General features: G+C 46.3%; 1 protein-coding gene and 1 long non-coding RNA gene across 4 annotated transcripts in view; one reads left to right on the forward strand and one right to left on the reverse strand.

Annotated features, from left to right (window-relative positions):
* Positions 1-10317: 10317 nt before the first annotated feature.
* LOC126532314 (protein C-ets-1-like) overlaps positions 10318-27356 on the reverse strand; it is a 195769-nt gene continuing 178730 nt past the window's right edge. For 2 of the 3 annotated variants that reach the window (XM_050180002.3, XM_050180004.3), the window contains 4 exons: positions 26378-26554; positions 17002-17235; positions 15846-16202; positions 10318-13193 (listed from right to left, as the gene is read on the reverse strand). In XM_050180002.3, coding sequence (XP_050035959.1) covers positions 12853-13193; positions 15846-16202; positions 17002-17235; positions 26378-26554 — 1109 coding nt within the window. In that variant the 3' untranslated portion in view covers positions 10318-12852. The remainder of the gene's footprint in view (positions 13194-15845; positions 16203-17001; positions 17236-26377; positions 26555-27356) is intronic. The other variant, XM_050180003.3, reaches the window with a different exon arrangement.
* The window catches only part of LOC140218637 (uncharacterized), a 41179-nt gene continuing 40314 nt past the window's right edge, over positions 26492-27356 (forward strand). The window contains exon 1 of the long non-coding RNA XR_011894857.1: positions 26492-26578. This is a non-coding gene — a long non-coding RNA (uncharacterized lncRNA). The remainder of the gene's footprint in view (positions 26579-27356) is intronic.

Below are 27356 nucleotides of genomic sequence, written 5' to 3' on the forward strand. Positions count from 1 at the left end.
TTAGTTTGCTGGTCAGACAAGGTAGTTTTGCTGAGGCGACAAGAAATCTTTCTCAGGATCAGACGGACTTCACTACGCAATAGGGGAAGATTGGTTGTCTCTGCGTTATTGTGCTCTCGATTCCCAGCTGCGTCCGCTGCAGTATTACTAGGAATATTGCAGTGCCCAGGTATCCACTGAAATTCAATTACGTGGTTCATTGCGCTTGCTTTAGTAAGTTCTTTGAGCGTCTCATACAATAGCGAAGTGTTCAAAGAATTTTTCTTATTGCTCTAGTAATGTGAGAGCGGCTTGCGAATCGCTAAAGATAACCTATTTTTGCGAATGTTTTTCTGATGTTATGAAACGCAAAGCACACAGGATTGCAAATAGTTCTGCCATGGTGGAAGATGTCTCCCGGGATAATTTAAATGTTTGCTCTAGCGCTAAATGTGGAATGACGAATGCTGAAGTCGAGGAATTTTTATGACACGAACCATCTGTATAAACCTGGATGTACTGGGGATATAATGAGTAAATTTGAGAGTGCCAGTCGCTGTGCGGCTACTATGAACATGTCTCTCTTTGATATAATTCCGTCAACCAATAATTCTATTTTAGGGCATGTTAACATCCAAGGAGGGTAACTAACATCCACTTTGCATAATTCAAATCTTGGTAATAATGCTTTATGTTCTCGAACAACATCGTGAATTTTGCTTTTGTTTCTTTCGGTGAGCACGAAGTTTAATGGATGCTCCTCGTGTTGGGTTAAGATGCGATAAATATGTCGGCATGTTTCAACCGTTCGTATGACTGGAAATGGGGGGTGACGAGCTACAGCAATTACTAAAGAATTCGAGGTAGCCTGCGGAACCCCAAGACACACTCGTAGCCCCTTGCTAGTAAACGTTGAAGACGTTCCTCAGAAGTTTGCGATAAACCATGGAGAATAGGGGCCGAGTAAGCAATTTTTTGTTTTATGAGTGCGTTATGAACTTGTAGTAGCGAAGAGACTGATCCCCCCCCCCGTTGTGCCAGCGAATCGCCGAAGTACGTTTATTACTACATTGGTCTGCTTTTCAATCGCGCGGATGTGTGATGCCCATGTTAGCTGGCGGTCAAGAATAACTCCACGAAATTTATGCTCTTTCACAAACATCAAACTTTGCCCATTAAGCGTAAGTTGGAAATTACTCAGCTGTCGTCTAGTGAAAGGAAGTACGGCTGTCTTTGCGCATGAAAGACTCATGCCTCTCTCTTTTAAATGTGTCGATACTATCAAGACCCTTTTGCAGCGTTCTTTAAATGTCTTGTATATGAGATCCAGAGGCCCATATGCAGATGTCATCTGCGTACAGAGAATACTGTAGACAAGACGGGAGTTTTTGTGGCAAGGCTGCCATGACACAGTTGAATAAAAACGGACTGAGAACACTGCCCTGCGGAACGCCCTGCGTGATGCTGTGATAATTACTTTCTCCTTCAATTGTTTCCATAAATATTTTTCTATCTTTCAAGAAATTTGATACCCAGCGCAGCGTTCGACCGTGTAGGCCAAGCTCTAACATACCAGCAAGGACGTGTATATAACTTAGTGTCAAATGCTCTTTGAATGTCTAAGAATACTGCTACTGTCACATTTCCGCAAATTCGTTCATGTTCGACGCATGTGGCAATGTCTAATACAGCATCCATTGCACCCCGATATTGTCGAAATCCTGTCATGTGGTCGGAAAACACATTTGTGCGTTCACACCACCATTGCAGTCGATTGTCTATCAGCTTCTCCATTAATTTGGAAAAACAGCTTGTGAGACTGACGGGTCGGTAGGAGTCAAGACAAAGTGGAGTCTTTCCTGGTTTTAGCACTGGAATTACCCGAGCTAATTTCCACGAACCTGGAGGAGCCTCTCTTATCAGGTATCATTAAATATATCCAAAAGAGTCATTCTTCCTACTGGACCTAGGTTCTTTAGCATCACATACGTAACACCATTTGGGCCTGCGGTTTTCTTTCTACGGCATCACGAAAGAGCACTTTTCAATTCATTTAAGCTAAACTCACAGTCAAGTTGAGGATGTTGTGACATAAAGCACGCACGAACCTTCTGTTCTTCTAGTGTTGTCGAACTTGCGAATTGTAGGCAAGTATACGGAATTCCTGGTCTGGATATAAGTTGACAGAATTCGTCAGCAACAAATGTTTCCGGAGTGCTTCGAGCTACGGCAAGGGCTCGGAAGGGATGGCTCTGGGTAACTGGACCACTAAAAGATCGGACAATGGACCATGTTCTGGGAACTGGAGTAAACGGAGACAACGACGCGCAGTATTCTCGCCATCTTCTCGTACCTAAGTTTTGTAAGTGTCTGCGCGAATTTGACTGAACTTTCTGTTCCATATTGTAGTCATCTAGCTTTCCACTGCGGCGGTAAGCCCCTTCTGCGCGTCTTCGAATTGCCCTTAGGCATTCATATTCCCCGTCGACTGCAGCGTATTCATTCGGAACAATGACTTGCTTTGTGCAGATCTTGTAAGACTCACACAATATATTTGCAAAACCTTGAAAGTTCGGGTTTTCGCCCAATGAGTTACATAAATGGTGCCGAAAACTTTGCCAATTTGTATATCTTGAGTAGCGCCGGGTCTCCTCACTCCGTATAAGGCGATATTTTACCAGGATCGTAAAATGATCACTACCGTGCATTTCTATGTCTGTTGACCATTCAACGCCATCAAGAAGGTCTTGTGAGCAGAGCGTGACATCTATACAGCTTGAGTAACGAAACCCCCGCAAGAACGTTGGAGAGCTGTCATTTAACACGACCAGATTACTTTTTTCTGCGGCAGTCTCTATAATGCTTCCACGGGAATCATTATATTCACTGCCCCAGATGACGTTATGTGCTTTGAAGTCCCCACAAACCAGCACATGTGAGTTTGCGATACCAAACACATTCACCAAGCTGTCTACTGATATTTTGCTAGAACATTGTAGATAACGACTGGTCACTGTGACGCTTGTATTTCTAAAAGATATCTTGCATGCTACGAACTCCGGTATATTTATATCGCTCGACTGCATTAAATAGGACGGCAGGTCTTTTCTCACGCATAACATCGCTCTGCTACTTCCAGTAATGCGCGATGATTTATATATAACATAGTTCGAAAGACGAAAGTCATCTCGTACGCCTGCCTCCTGTATACATAAAACAGGAAAGTTATGTTGAGCTAGTAGTTTGCGGAAATCAGCTGACTTATTTCGAAGGCTATTAGCATTCCACTGAAATATGAAAACATTGTTATAGCGATTATTCATTGTAAGCCTGCAGTGGAGCTGTTGGTGGTTGTGGAAGCACCAACGATTCCATAAAAAGCAGTGCTTTTACCTCTGGAAAGTTGTTTGCGTGTGGAATGGCACTGAAAATTGCACGCAGAGCTGTGAATAGCACGGGCAGGATCATCTGTGTCACGGGTAAAGACGTGTAATCACCAAACGACGCTGAAGCTCCATGTGTGCTCGAAGCAGGTCTCTGAAGAGCTGACTGATATGGTCGCTGGGATGACTGGTGTGGTTGAGGCGCTCAGATGTTAGGTGAGGTTGCTGTATCACTGGCAGAGGGCGTTGTTTAGAAGGTAGGCGAAGTTCACTCGAAGCCTGGGCAAGATTAGTGGTGTTCTCTGGAGGTGGATCGTGTCGCTCGCTGTCAGAGCGTTGTCGACCTGAGTGCTTTAGAGCTGCAGAATAGTTCATGTTGACCACTTGTTCTTTTTTCTTTGTTGGCAGTTGGATGCGCGCATCTTACAGCATCAAGGTTGTTTGGGGGCGCATTACGAGGATGTAGCCTTTCGTATCTCAACTCATGTCTGCGCAACCTTGAGGCAACTCTGCTTTGAGGGCACCCGGAGAAGGATGCTGTATGGTTTCCGCCACAGTTGGCACACTTTAGCTGACACACAGACTTGCACTTTGAATGGTCGTGGTCTTCTGAGCATATCTTGCAGCGATGTGGACTGCGGCAGTTCTTCGATAAATGTAAAAATCTCTGGCAGTTGTAGCATCTCAGAGCAGGGCCGTGATATTTTTCTACGGGATGACTCGTGAAACTTAAATGCACTCGTTGCGGCATTGGTTTATCTTCTCTGAAATGGAGAATGACAGTTGTCAGAGGGCGTGATTCTACCGCTCCGTCTTCTTGGCGGTTGTAGCGTGCCTGACGACGGGCAGATGTCACGCCAAAATCCTTCAGGAAGTCAACCAGTTGTTCTCCTGTATACTCAACTGGCACATGGCGTATCTTGCCAACATTCTTGGTATAAGATGCCGGAATGAATGGTTTGACTCCCAAACCAGCCATTTCGCTCATCGACAGTAGATGTCTTGCAGATGAGACTGAAGTAACGTTGACAGAAAAACTTCCATCTCTATTCACGCGAAAGGACTGTACTTTTTCCTTTGCCGCGGAGACGATTTCCGACGCAGCGCGGTTTAGATTCACTTGCCAGAAGTTGCGTCCTTCCTGTGACGGTCGAAAAACTACTGGAATTCCCTCAGGCCGCTTCTTTTTATGTTACCAAGGAGAACGGCGTTTCATCGTAGTCTATGTCTTCATCTTCACTTAGCTCATGGGTAGATGTCTTGTCGTCGTCAGCCCGTGGTTTCGTGGCTTCACTTTCGCTTGTCTCAGCCGTATTCACTGAAGGTGCGCTGGAAGGTAGGGCAGCGTTGAAAACTAGCGTCGCCGGCTTGATGACATTAGGCGCGTGTTGTGGCACTTCTGAGTGCGGCGCCGATTCCGCGGCACTCATGCGCCTAGGAACGCGCTGTCGGACATATGGCTCGTGCCGGTGTTTTTGCTGCCCATCGCCATGGCAGGCGTAGATGCGCTGCGGAGCGCAGCAAAACCACGCGATACCGTGCGCGATCTGCAGCACACAGGTATACCACGGGATGTCCGTTCTCTCTGGCAACAGCGAAGTCTCAACACAGCACTGATTCTTGAAGAAAACAGAAAACAATACCTCACCGAAGAAGCAGCGGTCGCTCGGAGGGACTTCTTGTTAGAGCTCTAAACGAGGGACCTAAAATAACTGTGATTGCTCCGCCAACATATATTTCTGTACAATTCTTCCAGAGGCAATTGAAAAAAACGCTACTATAATCGGATACAACTTAAGTCTGCAATGAAGTCCCGCCCACGCCCGTATACCCGCCAGCCACTGTTCCTCCGCGAGGCTGCAAATAATTCGTACTGCAAACTTTTTCTGTAACCCAAATAAGGCGGTAACTACAAAAATAAAATTATTAGCGCGTAATGTTCCCTCGCCTATTAGAGTGGAATGGCGCATGCCTAATTCTTTATTGAACTGAAATAACATGCTTGCTTCGCTAGAACTATTTGCAGGGTGTCTACCAACCGGCAAAACCGGGAAAACCGGGAATTCTCAGGGATATTGAGTAGTCTGGAAAAACTCAGGGAAAACTCAGGGTATTTGTGTCTCTATCAGGGAAAATTACCTGTAATTTTATTGAAAGCGTCGAAAGTCGCGATAATGCTGGCTTGAGTACAGACAGGAATCGTAATGAATCGTCTTTGACGCTCTCGTCGGCTGGAGGAGTTGCCAGTGTGCAGTCAACGACCGACTTCTCAGATTCCCGGTAATTTGGACGGCTTCACGGCACCGCCACCACGTGCCCCATAGAGTCAATGTATCAGAACGTCTGAAGCTTTCGGACGCAAGAACTCTTTGCCGTCCGATTTTTCGGACGTTTTGCCGTGACCGCAGATCCGAAATGGCATTAATCAAAGCCACCACCGCTGCCATTTGATTACCTCGCCGCCTCGAACTGGCGCTCTCGCACACAGATCCGCTGGCAACCGTAGCCACTACTGCGGCAACGTTAGTCCTTACTGCTTCGACGTTCGCTATGAAGCTTCTTGCCGTTGGGTGCCGTGTTTTTTTATTGAAAGAACTCGCTGCTGTCAGCAATGGCACGGACTCTTTGTGGTCCTCGCAATTGGCTTAGAAGCTTGGAAAGCACGATGCGTTGCATAATGCCGGTTCCCGAAAGGCAGCTTCGCCTCGATACAGAAATGTTACTTGGTGAAGCATACGCAAAAGTATTGCAGTGAAGCATAACAAGCGTGGGAAAGGCCTATTGCCACGGGACACAGTATGTATTCCTTAATTATACACGCGTGCACCCGGTATTTCCTGTCATAGTATGAGCACCGATATACCTAATACGTGTACCTACTGGCCTTCAGAGCGTTTTCGAGTTTGCCTGTGGTGGTTGGAGCCCCTAAGGGCAGTAAATGACATGCATTTATTTTTTTCCACTCGCCGACTTTTCGCACGTTTTCGCGGCCCCTAGGGAGTTCGAAAAATCGGACGTGGACTGTGCAACTGACCAAGAAGATGTTTCAAATTGTCCACGGGGCGAACGAGTGACGGAAGGAGGACAAGAACAGAAAGGACCTACGCATTGATGAATGAACGGGAAAGGAAGCGTGCTGCCGCCGTATTGAAAGAGCTTGAGCTCAAAAAACAAAGTGTTGGCTGATGCGGAGATGCAGGTGTCCCTCATCCAAACCAAAATAAACTCTTTAAAGGAGTGAAACACAGCACGAAGGCGTCGTGCCCGGGCTGCGAGTATGTCAGGACAGTTGAGGTTGACTTACGAGCTGTTGAGAGAGAATCTCAATTGTGACAAAGTTCGGTCTTCGTACCACTGAGCTTGCTATCAGTTGATAGAAATAGTTCATATTCGAAAATATTTGCTTCTGTATGCATGTCCTTTTTATTCGTGTTTGAGAATGTCCGACTCCATTTGCAACTTTTACGAAGACATTTCATCTGCTGGGCATTTTTTAACCCCTCCCTTCTATTCTCTTTTTGAATAACATGAACACTACTCCTTAGTATTCAAATTGGACTAAATCTTTTTTTTTCATATGGTTATTAGAGAGTGACAGCATCGGGCGATATGGCTTCAGACCGTCTTGACATAACACATAGTTCTGCATCACTCAGGGAATTGTGCAATGGCACCCAGGGAAAACCTGGAAAACTCGGGGAATTTGGAAATGTCAACTTGGTAGACACCCTGATTTGTTGTGAAGTTTCCCTTCAGTTCGCAGCGAAGTTTCATGCGAAATGCGCAGACTCAATACATTTTGTCCACGTCTATTGCACACCTCATTGCTTCCGCCGATGAAAAGTCTCTTCAAGAACAGCAGACGCTCCGGAGGTGTCAAGTATGACGCCCTGTTGAAAAGGCCGCATGACGACGATTTTGTTTGCTTTTGTGATTTGCTGGCGGAGTAACACAACTCCGCGCGGTCCGTGTGCCTTTGTTGCCAACTGCTGCTTTTTAAGTTCTATTCTACTGAAGTAATCTTCATTTTACACTTTCGGGAGGCTTCTTTACTTGTTCTTGGCAGTGTTCTTCCTGCGCTTATTTACTGCACGAGTCCATTTGACGTGGTTCTTTGTTTGCCAAGTAAAGCAGGTGTATCGCCACAGGCGTACCTGTAAAATACACCTTATTTCACTTCTCTTTTGTGGGTTTACGCTTTCTTTTTGTGAATTGTGAGCGTTATTCATATTTGTACTAATAAAGGTAGCCCCCCCCCCCCTCATTTACATAGAAAAGTTACCATGGGTCGGGCCCCCCTCGAAAAAAAATCCTGGGTACGTGCCTGGCCGGCCGGCCCTAGTTCCCATAGGCTCTCCCGTGCTACAGCATCTCGCCCGCAAGCTGTCGACGCCGCTCATCGCGCACTGTATTGCTGCAGAAAATAAAGTTGCCGTTGCAACGAGTAGTTGTTCGTTTTTCAGTTCTCTCGAGTAGGCGAGGTGCCTCTGCATGCACAGGCACCATTCGAGACCTAAGAGTGCACATAATCTTTCAACGTGTCGTGAGCGTCTGGTTGATCGTGGCATATTCGCGGCCACTATAATAAGCTCATTTTATCCATGTTAACAGCCGTGTCGATCGAGTTGTTTTACAGTTCTTTATTTTGTAAAGCTCGATGCCCGGGTGTCAGACAAACAATGTTTAGAAAATCGTACCGCGAAAATTTTAGGAGCACGAAAGCTAGGAAAACTTGTTTTCTCAGAGCTTCGTGCTTAGGATGTACGCTGGTGGGGCACAACGCATGACACATGCATACACCTCTGATTGTTGTCGCCTGAGTGATACCTTAATGGATACCTTAAGGCTAGACATACAATAACACGTTACATGTATGCGTTACGTATAAACAATGTTCAGACTTGACTCGCCTCCTATTTCGATCGTGGGCAGAACTGCGGAAGCGCCTCTAGGACAGTTCCCGTTCGATATTGCGGAAGCTAAAAGCCTAGGGACGACACGCTAAGAAGTTCCCAATCCAAACAACTTGTTGACAACTCTAGCGAAAGCGCGAAAACTTTACCACTCATCGTCAACACCACATTCGCCGTGCACCCTCCAGCGCGATCCCACATACTAATACACGGCGCCGGACAATAGATGGCGCTGTCATCGCAAAATGGCGACGCCCTCAATACAACGGTCTATAGACAGCACAAATTTCACTTCGCTCCCTGCTGCTGCCGCGTTTCCTCACGCGAGCGTTTTGACAGCGAGTGTCCACAGTCATCGAGTGTGATGTGTTCATGCTTGCTGCAGGCCCTGACACCATCCTTATTAATTTACTGAGCAAATGAATGTTTAGACGTTGATACGGCCGATAAAAGTGCTATCCGTGCTATCCGATCGATGCTTCGCCTTTCGGGCGAAACTGCGTATTTTTATCGCTCATGAATGCAGCAAAACGGAGGCTTGAATGACGCGTTGCTGCACGACTGCGTTGGCTGCCGACATCCTGTGGGTGGAGTGAACAAAACTCAAGCTATTTATCTATAGTTATACACGTATTCTCTCTGAACTTGAATGAACACGCAGCCTTTGTTGTTTGTCCGCTTCAGTGTTTTGGAACAGCTCTGGCGTGATACGAAGCACTTTTAACGTTTTGCGCAGCTTGGCGCAGCAAGTCACAAATGTAGCAATTTGCCACAACTGGCGCACCTGCACTACCCCTGAACTCGTTAGTTAAACTAGGTGCAATATGTGGAAGAAAGTGTGTTGCCTCCAGCGGCGACGATGAGACCATTCTCACAACCTGTTCGACCGCAAAGGCATGCCGCTTGTGTAGCACTACGATTAACCAGAAGCAGCAAATGTGATCTATGGCTGCCGAAGTCTGGAACAGCTCAGTGTATAATTTCTCTTTGTCAGTACAATAGACTTCCATTAATTCGACTCCAGCTATACTTCGATATTTCGATTAATTCAATTCCAACCGAAGGTCCCGGCCGGCGCCCATACATTTCTATGGGCCTAAGCTTCCGTTATATCGATTTCAAAATTGGCATTTACCAGTTAAATTGAACTTTACTGGTCAGCTTTGCCGCAATATAGCCCTATTATGCGATGAAGCACACCAAGAATGGAAAGGGGTCCCTGTCAGGGGACAGTACGCGTTTCCTAATTATATAGGCGTTCACGCGCTGTCTCCGGTCACAGTACGAGCATCTAGACACCTAATAAGCATACTGGCAGCCATTCAGAGCTGTTTCCAACGTTGCTGTGGCGATCTGAGCCCTCGTTTTGTCCGCCATGCGTGTCTAGTTTATGGTATCGTTAAGGGGACCTAGTAGGCTTTCCTTAAATATACGTGCGCGCAGGCGCCGTGCGCTGAAAAGCGGAGAAAAAAACCATCTGTGTTTTGGGAAATCTAGCAAAAAGCAAGGTGGTGAGTTTAAAAGATTCAGATAGTCAAGGACACGTTTAGAGCCAACAATAGAGCGGAAGCCTTTCTAAAACTTCGAAGGCCTGCCGGCAACCATATTAGGCCTACAGTGTGCGTAAATTAAGGAACCTGCTATGTCTCCGAACAGTGTCACAGGTTCCCGTTTAATATGCTTGATCGAATAATACTACTGTATTGCGGCGAAGCTAACTTTAAAGGCAAATACTGCCTAGTGAATCAATGGCATGTTCCGGTGGGTTTTTTTTCGTATTGTTTAATTCGTTTCGCCAGGTAATTCGACCAGTTTGATCGATATCGTCAGGATCAAATCAAAGGAACTTGACTGTATAAAGATGCAAGATAGAAGATGGCTTTCTTACTTTTACCGTGCTATGATTATTAGTGCAGCCCAATAATTAGTAATCAGCTTGTACATTCATTGACAGTTTATAAGAAATGAGGTACAGATGCCATTTCGACATTTCTGCACCTCCTCCTATGTCATTATCGCTGCAAGAAACAACAAAAAGAAACTTCAAAATCGTATGTGCATTTTATTTCCTGTAGACCACAGAAGTTGCACATTGCATTCATTCGAAGTAAAGCAAACGAGAGAACAATGAATCACATTACAAACAAGTCAGCAAAAAATGTATGTGAAGATAGCAGATCACAAGATGTCACAATGTCCCCAGTAAAATTATCCTCCAGTGGGGCAGTTTGTAATGCTTTCTTCTTTATTGAGATCTTGCACTTCAGACGCTTTTCAAGCGAAAAAGGAAAAATAATGACAAGACAAAAGGAGGAGTAAAGAAAGAAATAGAAATAAAGATCATCTCTTCATGCTAAAAGCATAGAGACCTCTGGAAATAATTTACAAAGGCTTGCGCACAGCTTTGAACGGGTAACGCATGAAAGATGCGTGAACGTGAAAGAAAAAAAAAAACATGAAGTAGAGAGGTGAAACATTCCCGTTCGTGCACTGCACTTCCAACTCGGGATGTGCCACACAAACATATAAAAAATTTTGCTTTGTATAAATATATGTAAATCTTCTTTGGAAGACAAACAGATTAAGGCACTGCTTCCACAAGGTTTCGGTATGACAAAATACTGGCGGCACACTTTCTTAATACTTTTTGTACACTGCACTTTCAAGAGAAGCATTCAAGTTGTTGGATAAAGTATAAGTTATAGCAGGGACGAAATAATCGGTTTCAACAAGTGTTATGATTGAGACACCATTTATATGGACAACAAAACACTGTAGATGCCTGTCGCCCACTGCAAGATATATATTGAGGAAGTCATTCACATCACATGAACAACATGGAATCATCGTCAACAGAAAATGCACATCCACTCTTTTTTTGTGCAGTTCAACTACACTGAGAAAAATGCACAATTCTAATATAGCTTCTGTCCTAAAGTCATCTCATGTCCTATATTTATTCCTGACCTCTAATAAATGCCGCAAGACGTATCGAGCTATGTTACTAATAAAATACATTCGTGAAGTAAAAATTTGATGCTCATAATATACATGTATTTATGTACAAGTTTAACCAAGTCGCAACGTGATGGGCACCATGACAACGCAAAAACGTAATTGCTGTCATCGACAGGCAGGTATTTAGGATTATAAGCACAAGAAAACAAATGACAAAATGTTGATGTCATGTGCAACAAAACAGAAAACTCCCAAGAGCAAACAGATGAGACAGTGAAATACTTTGGCTTTTTGCTGTATCTTCTTGCTTGGTACGCTTCAACAAGAAAAAAAAGAACACTTCTTGTTCATGACTACAATAACGACTGCATGACTAATGCACTATAAAACAAAGATAAAAGACGAAAGAAGGTACTTGGCAACATTGAGCTTTAATAATAGTTTTTGCTTAGGATAAAATAATGAGCTTTCCTTTAGGCTGTTTACACATCATGTGCTCAAGTGCATGGTGCCACATTTCTCAGAGATAAAGATTACTGAAGAAATCAGAAAGGTGCCTCATTAAAGAATGTGGCTACAGCTACCACTATAATAAACTAAGGACTTTTTTTACCCAGCCATTTGGAAGCAGAAGTCACACAGACTTTTCAGTTCACAAAGTAATTCAATTCACTTCTTAGGCTATGGTTACTGAGATGACAGCGGTCATAGCCAATTAGGAACATAAAAAATTGTGTTTCTGGCCAGATTGTTCACTTAAATAAAAACACCATATTATATAAACTGAACAGCTGAATGCCAGAAAGAACTTCAACTTCTCAAAATGCAGCACACCCTTGATACACCTCACTCAATTTTGTAAAGCCATACTACCAAAATTTTGTCATCTGTGCAGAAAAATATAGCCAGAAGTATTGCGCAAACATTACACGAAGCACTTTAAGCAAATGAAGGCATAAAATTGAAAAACAGGACATGTAGTAAAGATTTGACTTCGCATGATACTGGGAATATCTTTCCCTCTGGGCACAATGCTTGCTGGGAGCAACTGCAATTTCACTCATCAACACTCATTGCATAGTGCACCGCTGTGGTGCTTTGATGAAATGTTAAGTTCCATTAAGACAATTTCCTTAAAAAACAAAAGTATTAACATCTCAGCAATAGGGTCAACCTTCCAACATAGACAAAAATACAAGAACCACTGAAGTTGACAGCTGGCAAGTGCTGTCTCCCTGCTGCACATCGGCAGGAGGAGGATTTGATGGATGTGTGAATTGCTTGAGCAAGGCTAATGCTTCAACTCCATGTGAGACAAAGGTAACCTCTGTATTGCAGGTGGCGGGGTACAACGACCACCAGCGATCCTTATGCTTCAATACGTCTAAGAAAAGGCTCTTAAAGCGCTTTCTGCGTTTTTAAAATGTTTGTGCTTTCACAAAGAGTCTCTTGTCTTGTAGCACTCGTCAGTTCACCACACACGCACACACACACTGGGTGAGCAGGAATCTGTCCAGCGAGTCCGCACTGTAGAACACGTCACCAACACCACCTATGATGAGCTCAAATCACGCGAGACACACCAAATCGAACAAAATCCAGCATCAAAGCTGATTGGCTCAGTCTTCATCCTTCTTTTCAGGTTTCAACTCAACCATAGCATGCAGCTCTTCAGGCGTGTAGCCCAGCAACGTCTGCAGGTCGCACACGAAGCGGTACACATAGCGCTTGCCAGCTGTCTTGTGGATTATGTTTTTGTCATAGTAGTAGCGCAGGCCTCGGCTAAGCTTCTCATAGTTCATTTTGGGCTTGTTTTTTCTAACGCCCCAGCGCCGGGCCACTTCATCCGGGTCTGTCAACTTGAACTCCCAGCCATCGCCTGTCCAGCTGATGAAGCCTTGGCAGGATTTGTCAGTGAGCAGTTCAAGTAGGAACTGCCAAAGCTGGATTGGGCCACTTCCTGTGAGAGGATGAACAAGATGAGAACAGAATTTAGTATCATCATTGGGCTATATTACCAAATTGTTAGGCAAAAAAGCATTAGTTTTGAGGGAATCATGTTGTAAACTTAAATTACTATCCATAAAACCGACGGCCTTTTACTGCTAGTGGGTGCCAACATTTAATTATATGAGATATATTATTTGAGGGCCCATCCCAATATGAAATAGTCCACACTTGTTTCATATCTTAAGTTAGCTCTGTCTTGTTCAACATTCACATTGCGGAATTTTTATCGCATAATGAGTTTAAATTTATTGCATTCTTATTCCTGTAAATGTTGTTTTTCGATTACACAGAGGAAGTAATGCTCATGCGAATCAGAGCACGATTGCTTGCAATAACCTAATTATGTCGCCTCGAGCAATTATTAGTTTTTGCAAAGGGGAGAGGGGTGGCTCTGTCCAAGTCACCCTTGAATGTGGTAGAATCATGCATTCAAAACTCAGCAATGTGCCGACTGGAAGCAGTCAAAGTTGCTGTCATGCTATTGCTATAGGTATAGCAGTAGAAAGTTACTATGAAAGAAGCTGAAAACGTGCAAACGTACTAGTCTTTGTGAGATCAGTACAACCACAAGCACCTATCAGTGCAAGAAAATTGGCAATAATTAAGCCCATACAAGCAGATGAATAATTCCAGAAGAAAGACTAGCACGTAGCACTATAAGTAACGAGTTCTGAACTAAATGTTGACCAAACTTCTCTTGCATTTAGAAACCACATGCATAAAATGGAATATACAGGTCTGTGGTTTCTGTGCACTAAAAAAAAGTTTGGTCATGGAATACCGGTGAGCTTGATCTCTGACATTATCTACTATTGATATTATATTATTAGCATTCTTCATTACCTGAGGCTATTGACAAGACAATATTGCCTTTGTTCACCGCACACCCAAATTTATGATAAAAGCTTTGAAAGCTTAAACCATGTTCTGAACAGCATAAAAATTTTAGTCATGAATTGCTAGAACTTCATGACACAATACGAGTTAGCATGACAGTTGAAGTGACTCAGTCCGTTGCTGTATTCCAGACCAACCACAGGGATATGAACATCGATGAATGTGCTTTTATGTCAAATGTTTGGTAAGGTCAAAATTTTGAAGCCATCAAATTTATGTAGCGCTAGCATGTCTCTACAATCCCCATGGAATCAACAGCATCATTCTGAGCCACTTCAATACCATTCTGTTTACTGTGGAAGCAGCAAGCAACAAGGAGAATTTACAAGCAGGAATGCCAAAGGCAACAACAAAAAGTGAGAAATGCTTTGAAAAGCAGAGCCAAGAGCAAAGCTCATCCATGTAGCATTCCACATTAAAGCCATGCACAAAAGCAACAGGCCTTCAAACACTGCAATAGTCAAAATGCGAAGCTAGAAGTTGGGTCATGCCTGAGTAAGGATATATACACTTTAAGTTCTTCATTGCATTATTTTTGCACATCAAAAGGGGAGAGCCTTAAAATATTTCTGGCATTGCAAAAATAAATATCTGTAAAGTAAAGCGAAAAAAGTACCCTAAGCTGCAATCTCAGTTTAAGATAACTGATATATATTTTCGCTCTCAAAAGATGAAGCACCAGCAGAAACAGCACACCAATGACAGGACAAGGCGCTACTTGCAACTGTTTATTGTGGCCAAAAGCGGCCGTATGTATAGCCATGGGGCCGCTTTTGACCTCAATAAACAGTTGCAAGTAGTGCCTTGTCCTGTCGTCGTTGTTTCTTCATTGGTGTGCTGTCTCTGTCAGTGCTTCATCTTTTCAAAGTTATGAAACAACTAGCCCCACAACGTGTTCTATTTTTGCTCATCAGACAGGCACTGACCTCAAGCCCGAATTTATGCACAAACACATGGTTTTTGACACTGGTGAGCACACCTTAAATCCTTTACATTTCACATGTGGTGCATATGTATTTACTCATAGAGAAGCTACTGTTTTCTCTGTCCAAATATACTATCTTGCAGGCACACGAGTTACAATGATGTCCAATATTACAATGCAGATTTCGAGCTAAGTTCACAACATAATGTGCAATAAAAGATACTCTTGAGGAAAACTTGATTTTATGCTTGGGTGAGTAGCTATCATAGTTGAACAAATTAATGCTAGTGGTACAGAAAATGTACCTTCATTGTCATCTTGAAGATAACTTCATTGCAAGACAAAGATGACATCCCTTTTTTTCAAATACAACAGAACAACTACTATCCCTATCCCTACCCCTTTAAGCCCCACCCTGTGTAATCAGTTGCAAATGTCGGAACCCTAAATGTGTTTCATGGCGACGATTAAGTATGTCGCAGTTATCTTCAGTGGCAGCAATAATTTACCAAGAGACGCAATTAACTCATGGGTGCATATAAACATATTCCAACAAGTACAGCGCACTTACTTTACCGCGAGTGCCACGCACAGAACCCTCCAATTGAGCATGGGAGATTAGTGATAGAAGTGCAACATGGATGAGTTCTCTTGTCTGATAAGCAGAACAATTACCACAAATCAAGTAATATTAGGAGATAAAATCTGGGGTAGAAGCACCCCCTAACGGTATCGCTTCCACGGGCAAGCAGAACGGTGAGGGTTAGTCCAAGGACACACCAGAATAACCTGCTAAAACGGCCGCTTGGATGACAGGCTTGCTGTCGCCGCCGCCGACGAGGTGTGATCGCTGCAGCGCGCCGGAACTCAGGTGGCCCAGAGGACCGTCGCCGCGAAGCGCGTGCAGGGGCCCGAATGACGACGGGTGGTGGTGGTGGTGGGGCGGAGGGACGCCGCCGTTGGCTGCGGCCGCGGCCGCGGCTGCGGCTGCCACGCCGTTCTGGTGGGCCGCGGCGGCCGCCGCCCAGTGGTCGGCAGCGCTTTGGACGGCCGTGGGGACCGTCTGGAAGGGTGGCTCGTAGTGATGCGCGCCCGTGTAGCGCTCGGGGAGGCCCATGTCGTGGTGGGAGTACCTCGCTGCAGTCGGGCAAAGGAAATGCCGAAGAAGACATCAGGCACCCAGCATGTGACGGGAGAAACGAGAGCTTGACTTAGGAAGGGTAAAAAATTGGACACGGGGTCAACCGATCAAGAACGCTACCTAAAGTGTCACTAAAGAAATAAACTATGTTAGTTTAGTCTAGCGACATTATATTTTCAATAATCGATCTGCGCCTATATGGGGGAGAAACATTGGTTATTATCGAAGAAAACGAAGGGTATTCCTTTTTTAATGCGTAGGTTATTGATACGCTGTACTTACTAGTTTTCGCGTGCTTGGGTCGCATATTCTGGTTCAAATTAGTTCATAAAACTCACGTGGTTGAGTCATCGGTTACCTTAGAATGCCAGGGAGCCCTTCTTCATTGATACACTATGTACTATCCTAGAACAGGTGCTCTCCACATCTCATGACATTACAAGGAGAGAGCGCGGGAATTATACAAGCCCGTGTTTGTTCTTGCATCTCTTCTGGCTTACCAAGTCTCAGCTCACAGTAACACCTGACGCTTCTAATATTTAATAAGCTTAATTTACCCATTTAGGTCGACTGTTTTTTTAAGTTTCCCTTCAATCCAGATCGCAAAAAGCAGGCGTGCACGAAGTTGGGCAACGATATTCCTGGTATAAGGGAGCTATCAGCAACATATTCCTCATCATTTACGATACATCACTTTGATGATCAAGGTATGGAAGATAATGACACCCACAGCAGAAGTTGTTGGTCAGTCGGCTTACACTAGGGTAGGCCAATGATAATAATGGTGTCACTTACGTCTGGAATACTCCTTGCTCGTCGTGTAGGTGGGCTGGAACTTTGATTCGTGCACGACGGCGGACGTGGAAGGGTAGAACTCGGGACTCGAGTCCAAATAGGGCGGGTGCGACTGCGGCGTTTCGAGGCCGTACTCCTGGGACTCGTCGTAGGAGTTGTGGCCACCGAGCGCCATCTCCTCCTGGTTCATGTCGTTCAACGTATGAAGGCTCTCGCTTATGTGGTTGTAGCCTCCTGGACAAATCGAAAGAACAACGTTGTTGCGGGACGACATAACACTGATGTTATCTGCAGATTACTAGGCATACAAAATACAGTTGCACATTTTAATAAAGTTTAGAATGGGGCTCTCAGTCATATAAAATGACTTAGAAGACTGAGCACAACCACGGGCTCGATTTTTGTCACGTAACACCGAACAATGAAGCCAATCAATGCATGGGGAAGTAAACGCTTTCTTTTATGAGCGAATTTTCAGATTAATGACTGAGAAGTAAGCATACGGTAATTTTCAGACTATATCTAAAACAAAAGAAAATTAACTAGGAATGAATGTGGAAGAAAAAACAACATTGCCGGCAGGGAGGGGGGCCATACGAACAACTTCGCCACGTAAAATGCTCAGTGCATTTGCATTTACATGTACATATATACCCACTTTCTCTACTCTTCACATATGATACAGCCTGTTCCACTGGATATGGTTCTCGACTAGCCCAGTGCGATAATGTGTGCAGCCAATTCGTAAAAACTTACGTTCTTGGAAGATTTGACAGAGGCTGCTCCCATTATAAGGTAGTACATGGAAACAAGGGGTGGACTACGTATGCCTATGACGTCGTCGGGCTTGCAGAGACGCCCAGTGGAACCCCAGCTGCATCTGATATTATTGCATCGGAAGGGTTAGAATTCAAGACGCTTGTAAAGATAAGTACAACCTTTAGTGACGTGGTGCAAGTCCAGTGTGCACACATTGCTCTTGGGAGGGCTCGTTATGCTGGACCCTCGGCCAAGCGCCGAAGGCGCCTTAAGCAGGTTAAGGCTTTCAGGCCAACACTGTTGGAAAATGTGGAAATTATGTGCAACGCGCACGCAACATGTCCACTATAGTATATGAGTGGCCGTCCTAACCAGAGAAGTGCTCTGCGGCTCGTCAAAAACAAAAAAGCGCACGTAGAACGTTTACGAGAGCTTCCATTCTCAATAACAGGTTCGCTGTAAAAATTAAAAGAAAATTACAATAAAGTAAAATAGGAGGGCTGCGACGAAAAGAGCCAGCAACAACCACAAAGGGCGCCGCGGTGCGCAGCCTGCAACGGGCGGTCACGCATGCACTCAATTAATGTCTGCGCTCATTGAGGCAGCCTGGTAGCCCTTCAGCAGAGGCCGAAATTGCGCGGTCTGCGTGGTGAAGCAAGTCGGCAGGAGGCGGAGGCAAACGGACGAGGGCCCGCCCTCGCCGTCTGTGCTGCGGAGGACGCCAGTGACTGCCCGCCACGACCAGCTACAGCTCTCACGGCTACCAGCGGCAATAAGGCTGCAGCGCTTGAAAGGGGCCGCGCAATTTCGCAACTAAACCGACCGGCGTTCTTTTCTCGGAGGCGTAGTGCGCCCTACGGTCGAGTGCGACGCAGGGTCCCGGAGAAAAACGGCCCCCGCCGGAACACGCTCCGCTGCCACTGACCACGAGCTGGTTCGCCACCGGTCAGTGCGCAGGGGCACGGCACGGCTTCTTGCGCGACATATATTTGGCAACTGACTCCAATCAATGGCCTGCCCCAGAGAGCTGAACCCCGTGCCACTAGGGGGCGCACACGAGGCACACCAATATCCAATATCCATCCATCCATCCTCCCTTCTCTGGAACTGTGTGCAAGTCACTTCTTCGAAGGGTCTTCGCAACGTCTCTCGGAATCCCAAGACTTGGCCCCGTTTCCAGCTTATGGTCCAGAATGAGCATAGGAGGTTGACGCTAATTCGCCGCAATTGCATTTTTTAAAGGAGCGAAGAGAACGACACAAGCGTACGGAAGCACTACAGCTGCTTCCAAAGGCAGAAATGCGTTGGTTGGCGCTAACGTTTTATTCGCACTGATGCAGTATGTTGCTCTCTGTTTCTTGGCGTGGCCTAAACCGTGTTTTGGAGTCTCACTAAGGTGTAAGCTTATGTCATTAATATATCATGTTGAATGCCGCAACATTTAATTCGAGCTTATACACACGACAATCCAAAACTACGGTTACTCATGGGGAAAGGTCGTTTTCACATAGTATGCGCATAAACTTCAGACGCCAATGCTACTACGCATAACCCGTCCAATAGACGTTATCGCGTTACTTTTCTTTTTCATGCTCTAATGCTGCAACATGATGTAACGTAACTTGAACGCCTCATAATTATCAAATCATGAGAAACCAACAAAGACACAAAGTATAACATAAGGGAGATTAAATGAACTTACTGATTGAATGAAAGAAATGATAACTTAATGGAAACGAAAATGGATGAACAAAGCAACCGGTCGCAGGTGGGGAACGATTCCACGCCTTCGCATTATGCGTGCGATGCACGCGTAATGTTTGTTTTTTCTTGCTCGCTTCTCATGACATAATTAATAAAAATCGGGCCCCTCGGTATCCTTTCTTCTCGACAATTACATAATTCAGAAAGACAATGTCTGTTTTATCGTCGCGCTTGAACCAAACTTTCAGATAAAAGAAGGGGTGATACAACGCACGCACTCCGTAAGATCGCGGAACAGATGTCGTAGCGGCGCGAGTGTATCGACACGCACGCACCTGAAGCGTCCGTATAGAACGTGCGTTGCAGCGGAATTCGGAGAAATCAGCTCTACACGGTAGCGGTGACGAACGCTTTCATAGCGAGGCGAATGAGAAAACGAGAAGAAAATCAGCAGCCCCACTCCACGTTTGGGACTTGCTACGCGCGCGCAACAGGTGGTAAGCGCGACGGGCCGAAATCGGCGCGGGATACAGGAAACGCATCCGCCCAGCCGTGGCGAGAAACAACGGAATGGGCTAATTTAGGGTCTGCAGAAGCCAGGATAGAGGAACACGTACCGGCGATAAATTCGCAGGCCGACACTTGAGACAGAGAGGGAAACACGCCAACACGCACGAAGACAACTCGGCATATGGATCGATCCAAATAAGCAACCGTCCAAGTCTCGCTTCCCGCAGGATAGCCGTGAGAGCGACGCTGACTGCATGCAACCTTCGCCAGCCGAACCACTTTCACTCTGCCATGTTCTGGGCGGCATATTTTGCTTCCGCACGACCCGTCAGGTTCGTGTGGATATATCGCGTAGGTTTCGATTCTGCGTTCTAACACACTCTTATCCAGGCCAACTGGATTCAACTCACTTGTACACACGGCGACTGAATCACGCCGTGCGTAGGCTCGCAATTGCCTCAAAAACAGCTCAGCGATGACGGAAAACAAATCAAACCATCCTTCTATCTAAAGCTTTCCAGCATTACATAATGGTTCCTATCAGTAACATTGAAGTGCGCGTGATGAGGAAAACTCCATGTCCTGAGAACTCTCGATGTTTTCTCGGTACAGGTTCAAGTGCTACGCTGGAAATGTTTCTTGCAGGAGGACGAGGATGATGGTGCAAATACGCGGGCACCGCGTATAGATGAGAAATTGAGCGCTGACGCTAAAGGATCGCAATCCATACGAGTCGTCGTGAACACAGTGACTAGCTATTAGGCAAAGCTCGCCACGGGACCACGAACGACGACGCACTTTGGCTTTGTCGGCAGCGAGACCGAGAAATGATACTCCGTACGTAAACGCCTATTATGACTAATGCGTTTCCCTATAGCTTTACCCCCATGGAAACACTACTGAAAGACCGTCGAGAGAACCAGAAATGAAAAATAAATAAGAACGGACGCTTGAGCAACACAAAGACAAATCAGCAACTGTTTCTATAGCGCAGAACTGAACGAACGCGCGAGTATATTTACGGGTCGGCTGCAGAGCCTCACCCGTATGCAAGAAGGACACAATGAAAAAGAAAACGAAGAAAAAGTAAAGAAAGTAAAACGAGGCAAGAAAGCGACAAAGAAAATTATGTCGTTCTTCAAAACGGCTAATAGAGGCAAGGAACAGCAGAAACCCGGGCACCACCACGCGCCAACAAGGTCACCAACAAGCCCGGAAGAAAGAAAGAAAAAGAAGGGGGGGGGGGGGGGGGGAGGGTGCGAGAAGGCGTCGCACTGACCAACGGACCACTTCGGACGCACTGGAGCCGTGCCTTATTTTTCCCCGGCTGGAAAAGCGTTTCTTAACTTCGTTTTCAGCCCACTGGGCAAGGCACATGTTGCAAGGCCATTACGTCATTTGCTCGGTAGGCCTGCTTTTGTCATAAAGTGGTTGTGTTGTCTATCTCTCTCTCTCTCTCTCTCTCTCTCTCTCTCTCTCTCTCTCTCTCTCTCTGCCTTTCACTGCTCGCTTCACTTTCGGCCGTAAATTCCGGCGTCGCGACGCAATGGTCTATCTATATTATGTGTGCTGAAGCCAACAGCAGGTTTCTTTCACGATTTAACAAGCTCAAGCACCTAAATCTTGTGCAGCCACAGAATTAAAACGGCCTGTAGATTTTCGAAGCCCTAACTTTTTTTTTTTAACCAGGTCCTCGTTAGCTTATCTTGCGCGGCCTTATTTTCCCAGCATAAAGCTTAGTGTGCATATGTCATGAACATTTCATCTGGTATTACCGCCGTGTTCTATTGCGATTATAGTAAGATGACTGTTCCAACGCCACCCACCTTCTTACTTTTGCTTTCGCTTTCCACTCTATTGACGTCAATTGAGATTTAGTATTTCGCTATGTTTCTACCCTTACCACTAATGCTTCCGCCACCTGCCTACTTGGCACGAAGTGCAGCTAAACCATGCCACACATGCACGGCACAGCTAAGCTTGCAAGTATGGCATCTGGCATCGCGACAACGGTAGAGCGGATCGCCAAAACATTTCAGTTGTTACTTTCTAAATAAATAAAGAAAAAAGAGCACGCTGCATTTTTATGCATTGTAGTGAAGCTTAGTAACACTTTGAAGATTCCAGAAGGATGCTGGAACAATCCGACAACGTTGCATATATTGGCCACCGAACCAGCCATAGCACACTAAAAAACAGCCTCCGATTTCACAAAATGTACGAAACGAAGAAAAAGTCCCCAGAAAGCCAAGTACTTATTTTTTGTGTCCAAGCGTTACCTATCTCAATGACTAACACACTTTTCAATTCTCGGGAAAGCCGAGCGCGCAGGTCAACCACAAATGCCTTGTGCTACTGCGATAAGGAGTCATGGGGAAGCTTTGTGCCGTATGCCTCTGTGGATGACGCGTGATTTGGAAAATCCGTGGACTATACGGAGAGCTTACGAAAACAGAGCAAAGAAGCCTTCCTCCGAACACAAAGATTGTTCGTAGTCATTACGCACTGAAACGTGCATTATATCGCAAAATATAAACAAGGTAAAAAATAGGCCAATCGATGGTCATAGCTAACTGAGCAATGTAAGAGAACATAGGTTAGGAGCCTTGAGTTAGAGTGGTACCACTCCCTAATTCTTCCTCTAAAAGAGTTTCTCTCTCTCTCTCTGTCTCTCTCTCTCTCTTATGCCCACAGAGGTGTACTCAAAATCTGACCATCTCGAGTTCTCAGTAATGGTTCACAAGTTCTCAACTTTGGCAAAAGATAGTATATGTCGGTCAGTATAGTTGGGCGAGTGTGCAAGTTTATATATATGACTACCTGATTTTCTAATAAACAACTTGAAAGTTTCGCTATGACTGTCTCGTCTTTAGCTATCGTCCACGCTATTTAGGGGCATTTGCATCATCGTGACAGGATAAGTGCAATGTTGCTTCTATGCGGGGTTACCTTGCCCGAAAAGAGGGAAACGCCGAAAGACAGAACACCCTGCGGCAGATGGAACAGGCAACGTGCGCGCGCCATCTCCCGGTCCGAACGGCTAAATATCTTGCACCGTAATATACGTGGGCCGACAACCGTGCTGCAAAGTTCGTGGTCCTCTGCAGCCGACAAACACAGGACCGCAAAGCACTCCGTCGCCACAGAGCGAAGAGGCGCCGCTATCGGCGACCACCCTCCTGTTTGCGATGCAGGCGTGGCGCGAGCAGCATATATACAGACAAGCGAGAGCCGGCAGAGCCTCATCTCGCCGAATCAGAGACGCCTTTGTGGTGAACCGCGGCCTGCTCGACGGCGTCGCCCATTTCTCCAGCTCGCTTCTCGGTATTGCTTTTCTCTCTTTCCGTGTAGACGGAACGTGCGAAGCGCTGAGTGACGATCCCTGGAGGTCCGAGTGCCGACCAGGCGCCGATAGCTACGCGAGCGGTCGCAGCTCACCCGGATACTCGAGATGGCATCTCGAGAGAGAAGGCCGGCACGGTGACAGAGAAAGCTGGAGCCATGGGCCGTTACTTTGCGAGTTTGTGCAGGCGAGGAAGAGGTGGCAGAACAGTGGTACAGGGAGCGCAGAATTTTCGTGCTCAAAAGGCGATGTAGCTAAAGGCACGCAGACACGCACGCACGCACGCACGAGGAACTATACTTTTAGTAACAACCATTTCAAGCAAAGCATAGGGACACATTTGATGGTGTTTAATTGTTGACAATGAATTGACAATTTAATTGCAGGTCCGGTTTTAAAAAAAATTCAATTATGGGGTTTTACATACCGAAACCACGATCTGATTATGAGGCAAGCCGTAGTGGGGGACTCCGGAAATTTGGACCAGCTGGAATTCTTTAATGTGCCCCTAAACTAAGTACACGGGTGTTATCGCATTTCGCCCCCATCCGAATACGGCCGCTGTGGCCGGGATTCGATCCCGCGACCTCGTGCTTAGCAGCCCAATACTATAGCCACCATGATGATGATGATGATGATGATCCCAAGTCACCACCACAGATATTTAAATGTGCAGGACTGTTCGGTGAGCCGATACGTGGCAAACGAAATTCGGGTGCAGGACTGTTCGGTGAGCCGATACGTGGCAAACGAAATTCGGAAGGGGGGACGCGTAGGGGAAAGGGTGAGCGAAGAGATGGGAAAACCGCGCCGGCGCGCGACATTGGTTCGGTTCTCAACACAAACATCCGCCGGAAACCGTTCGGTTATTGTAGGTCAGGAACGATCGAGAAAGAAAGGAAAACTCAGAAAAGAATGGAAAGAAACACGGTTCACGCATCTACCAAAAGAAGCAAAATAAAAGGAAAAAGAATGCAGAGAAAATGAACTCAATGCGCCAAGAGAGCAGAACACTGCTCGGCAAACATGAGAAAGTGAAGAGGCCAAGCGCGAACTAAAGAGTCGACTGAGCATGAGCCTAAAAGGTGGTTGAATAACTAAGAAAGCTTTTTTTATTATTTCGAGAAGGGCTAACCAAAAGACGAATACTCAAATACCAGTGGAACTATATGAAAACGACCAAGAGAGAGAGAGAGAGAGAAAGGCAAAGGAACGACAGGGAGGTTAACCAGAGATTATCTCCGGTTGGCTACCCTGTACTGGAGGAGGGGCAAGGGGATGCAATAGGTGAAAAAGAAAGGATAAAAAAAAGGGAGAAAAAACCTAAGCACACACACGCACGTAAACACGAACTATTTCTGTGGGCAGTGTCACCGTACAGTCCTACGTCACACAGTGTACAGTCACAGTCACGACCAAAATGCAGAAGGTAACCGAAGCAAAGCGAACATTTTTCTGCTTTCATGCTTGTTCACGTAGTGAATATTCAGGCACGGTAGAGAGAGAGAGAGAGAGAGAGAAGAGATGTAGGGGGGGGGGAGGCGAGAGGAGGACGGTGAGGTGAAGAAATAAAGAAACGTATGTCGAAAACAAATACCCAAAGGGCGGCGCCACTGGAGCACATAGAGAAGCTCATAAATGCCGCAGCATGCGCGCATACTGTCCCTCGACCCCGCAACAACAAAATGTAAGGGGAAATAGCAGACAAGACCCAACAATAAGAAATAAAAGAGAGAGCGGACAGCAGCGACAGGGAGACAGGGCGAGAGAAAAAGAACCGCGCGTTTCCGGTGGAAAGCGACCACTCATCACGGTTCGGGCGTGCGTGCGCAACAACAGGTGAGCGAGGAACCAGGAGGGGAGCGAAGGTTGGAGAGAGGGGAGGCCGTACTATCCCACTGAGCGGGACGGGACCAACGCCGGGCCGCGGCGGCTACGGGGCCACGGGCCCGTGCATCCGCGACCACACCTCTATTTCCGAACCGCGGCGCAAAAAAAAAGTTGGCCTCACGCCGTCCGCGCAGTGTCACGCGTGCGGACGGAAGAGCCGTGCCCAAGGGAAGCTCCGCGCCACGATGCCTACTTCCATCGACGTGGCATTAGCCAGCTCAACTTTCTGACTCGGGGAGCTCCGCGCGTTGCTGTCTCTGGCGGCCGCTGATCCGTGGCGGCGGCGCTCGGCGCGCGTACGAATCGGCCGGTCATTTCCGATTGCCCGCTACTCCGTTTAGGAAGGAGGGAGGAGCCGACGCGTAATGCTTGAACCGGAAGCTGTAATTAGCGGCGGAAGTGAGACTATACTACACGCCACTTCTGTCGTCACAAGCGAGAGAAGGAAGCCGCTTTTGGCATCATTACGGGAGCCGCTCCACCCACCCTCTTCCTGGCTTCTTTACGGGGCGCCCCGGTATATGTGACCTCTGGTCGCTAGCGCGGGCTTGACGCTTATCCCGGGATTTGTTTCCAAAGCATCCGCCCCGGATAAGTGCGTTAATTAGACGCAGCGGAAGTGACTGCCCTGATTGACCATACCGTAGTACCAAGATGTGTATTCCAGCGAACCATGCTTGTATTTAGCGTCATGCGCTAACTTTCTGCGGAGTAGAAGATATTACTGGTTGCGTGTCCGCTGTCCGTGGACACATGTGCTCGATTTCGGGTGCTAAATGCGTTAAAATTTTGATATGCGAGAAGCGGGAAAACTAAAATAGTCGACATGAAAGGAGCTGCTGCCACGCGTTGCTAGTGCACTGATCGCTTCCTTATCAGCCGACGTAGTAGTTTACTAGCTACCTTACTTCAATAAGCGCTTTCCTGGGGCGCGTGACGTCATGGCGGCAACATTGGAGCACCTCTGACTGCAATACAGAAGATTAACAGGCTATGCGCAGGCATGATACAGGCGCTGTTCTTTTCTTTTTTTATTTTATACCTATAGCTTGGTTCTCGAAGACGACAGCAGTACAGTTACGTCACTGAGCATCGTCTGCAGAGAGCGACGCATAGCTATTTGTCGAGCTATTTGTCGCTACTAAGCCTGTAATTCGCATAGCTGCTTACCGTCGATGTAGGCTTGCGAAGTGGGCGCTGCAGCTCCATTCATGACAGGCGTGACTTTTTGCTCCGGCATCGGAAAGCTTCCTCCCTGCTGGAAGAACTCGTCCAGACCAGGGACGCAGACAGACTCGTACAGGTTGGACGGGACGTTCTCCAGCGAGGCGCACTCCTTCTCCACGTCTGCAACAGAGAGCAAGCAGAAAGGTTCGTTACTCGAAATTAATATCGTGCTACACTACGCCAGGACACTCCGCGAACCTCATGGCAAGTAGTGTACTTATGGTTAGGATAAGCTAGGACAGTAAAATATGTCTATTTCAAGCTGGTCCTGTACCTTTGCTTGTTGCTTAGCAACCTTGGGGGCAAGTACACACTTGCTCCATACCTTTTCTCAAGAAGCTGTTCTAAAATTCATTGGGACTGGAACCGTTGGTAACGAGTAACTTATTTCGGTTCTTTAAACCACACCAAATGCGCGTTCCGCGCATGTGGCTATGCTTAGCCCACGATTTCATTGATCTCTGCGACGCCACCCCGGTTATGTGATACAACATGAGTGCATTACATAGTTATTTGCAGTAACCTGGTTGAATTGAAAAGAAACGCTTCGAGCACTAACTCGTGCCGCAAAGACTTATCATGTCGGTGCATCAAACCGAAAAGTGGTTCAAGGGTACTACCCGACTACGTCTGCACAATGGAATCGGCTTCTCTTGCGTCACAAAAAAGAAGAAAGAAAGAAATTATTCTGTCGGAACTCTCCCTGACTGCATGAGGCACGCGTGTTGGGCCTTCCGTCGCCGAACCTGCAGGTCCCATCGTGGACTTGATTGTCGAAACAATATGCGCAGACAGTAGAGTCTAGGTCCAGCTAGTTTAGCACGCTTGAGCTCTTCCACAGCAGGTGACCAGACCTGCGGTCGCTTGTGCTACAACTTTCTCGGGAGTGCATATAGCACGAAGCAGCACCGCTTGTATACGT

The sequence above is a fragment of the Dermacentor andersoni genome, chromosome 5 (genome assembly GCF_023375885.2).
Source record: "Dermacentor andersoni chromosome 5, qqDerAnde1_hic_scaffold, whole genome shotgun sequence".
NCBI classification, from domain to species: Eukaryota; Metazoa; Arthropoda; class Arachnida; order Ixodida; family Ixodidae; genus Dermacentor; species Dermacentor andersoni.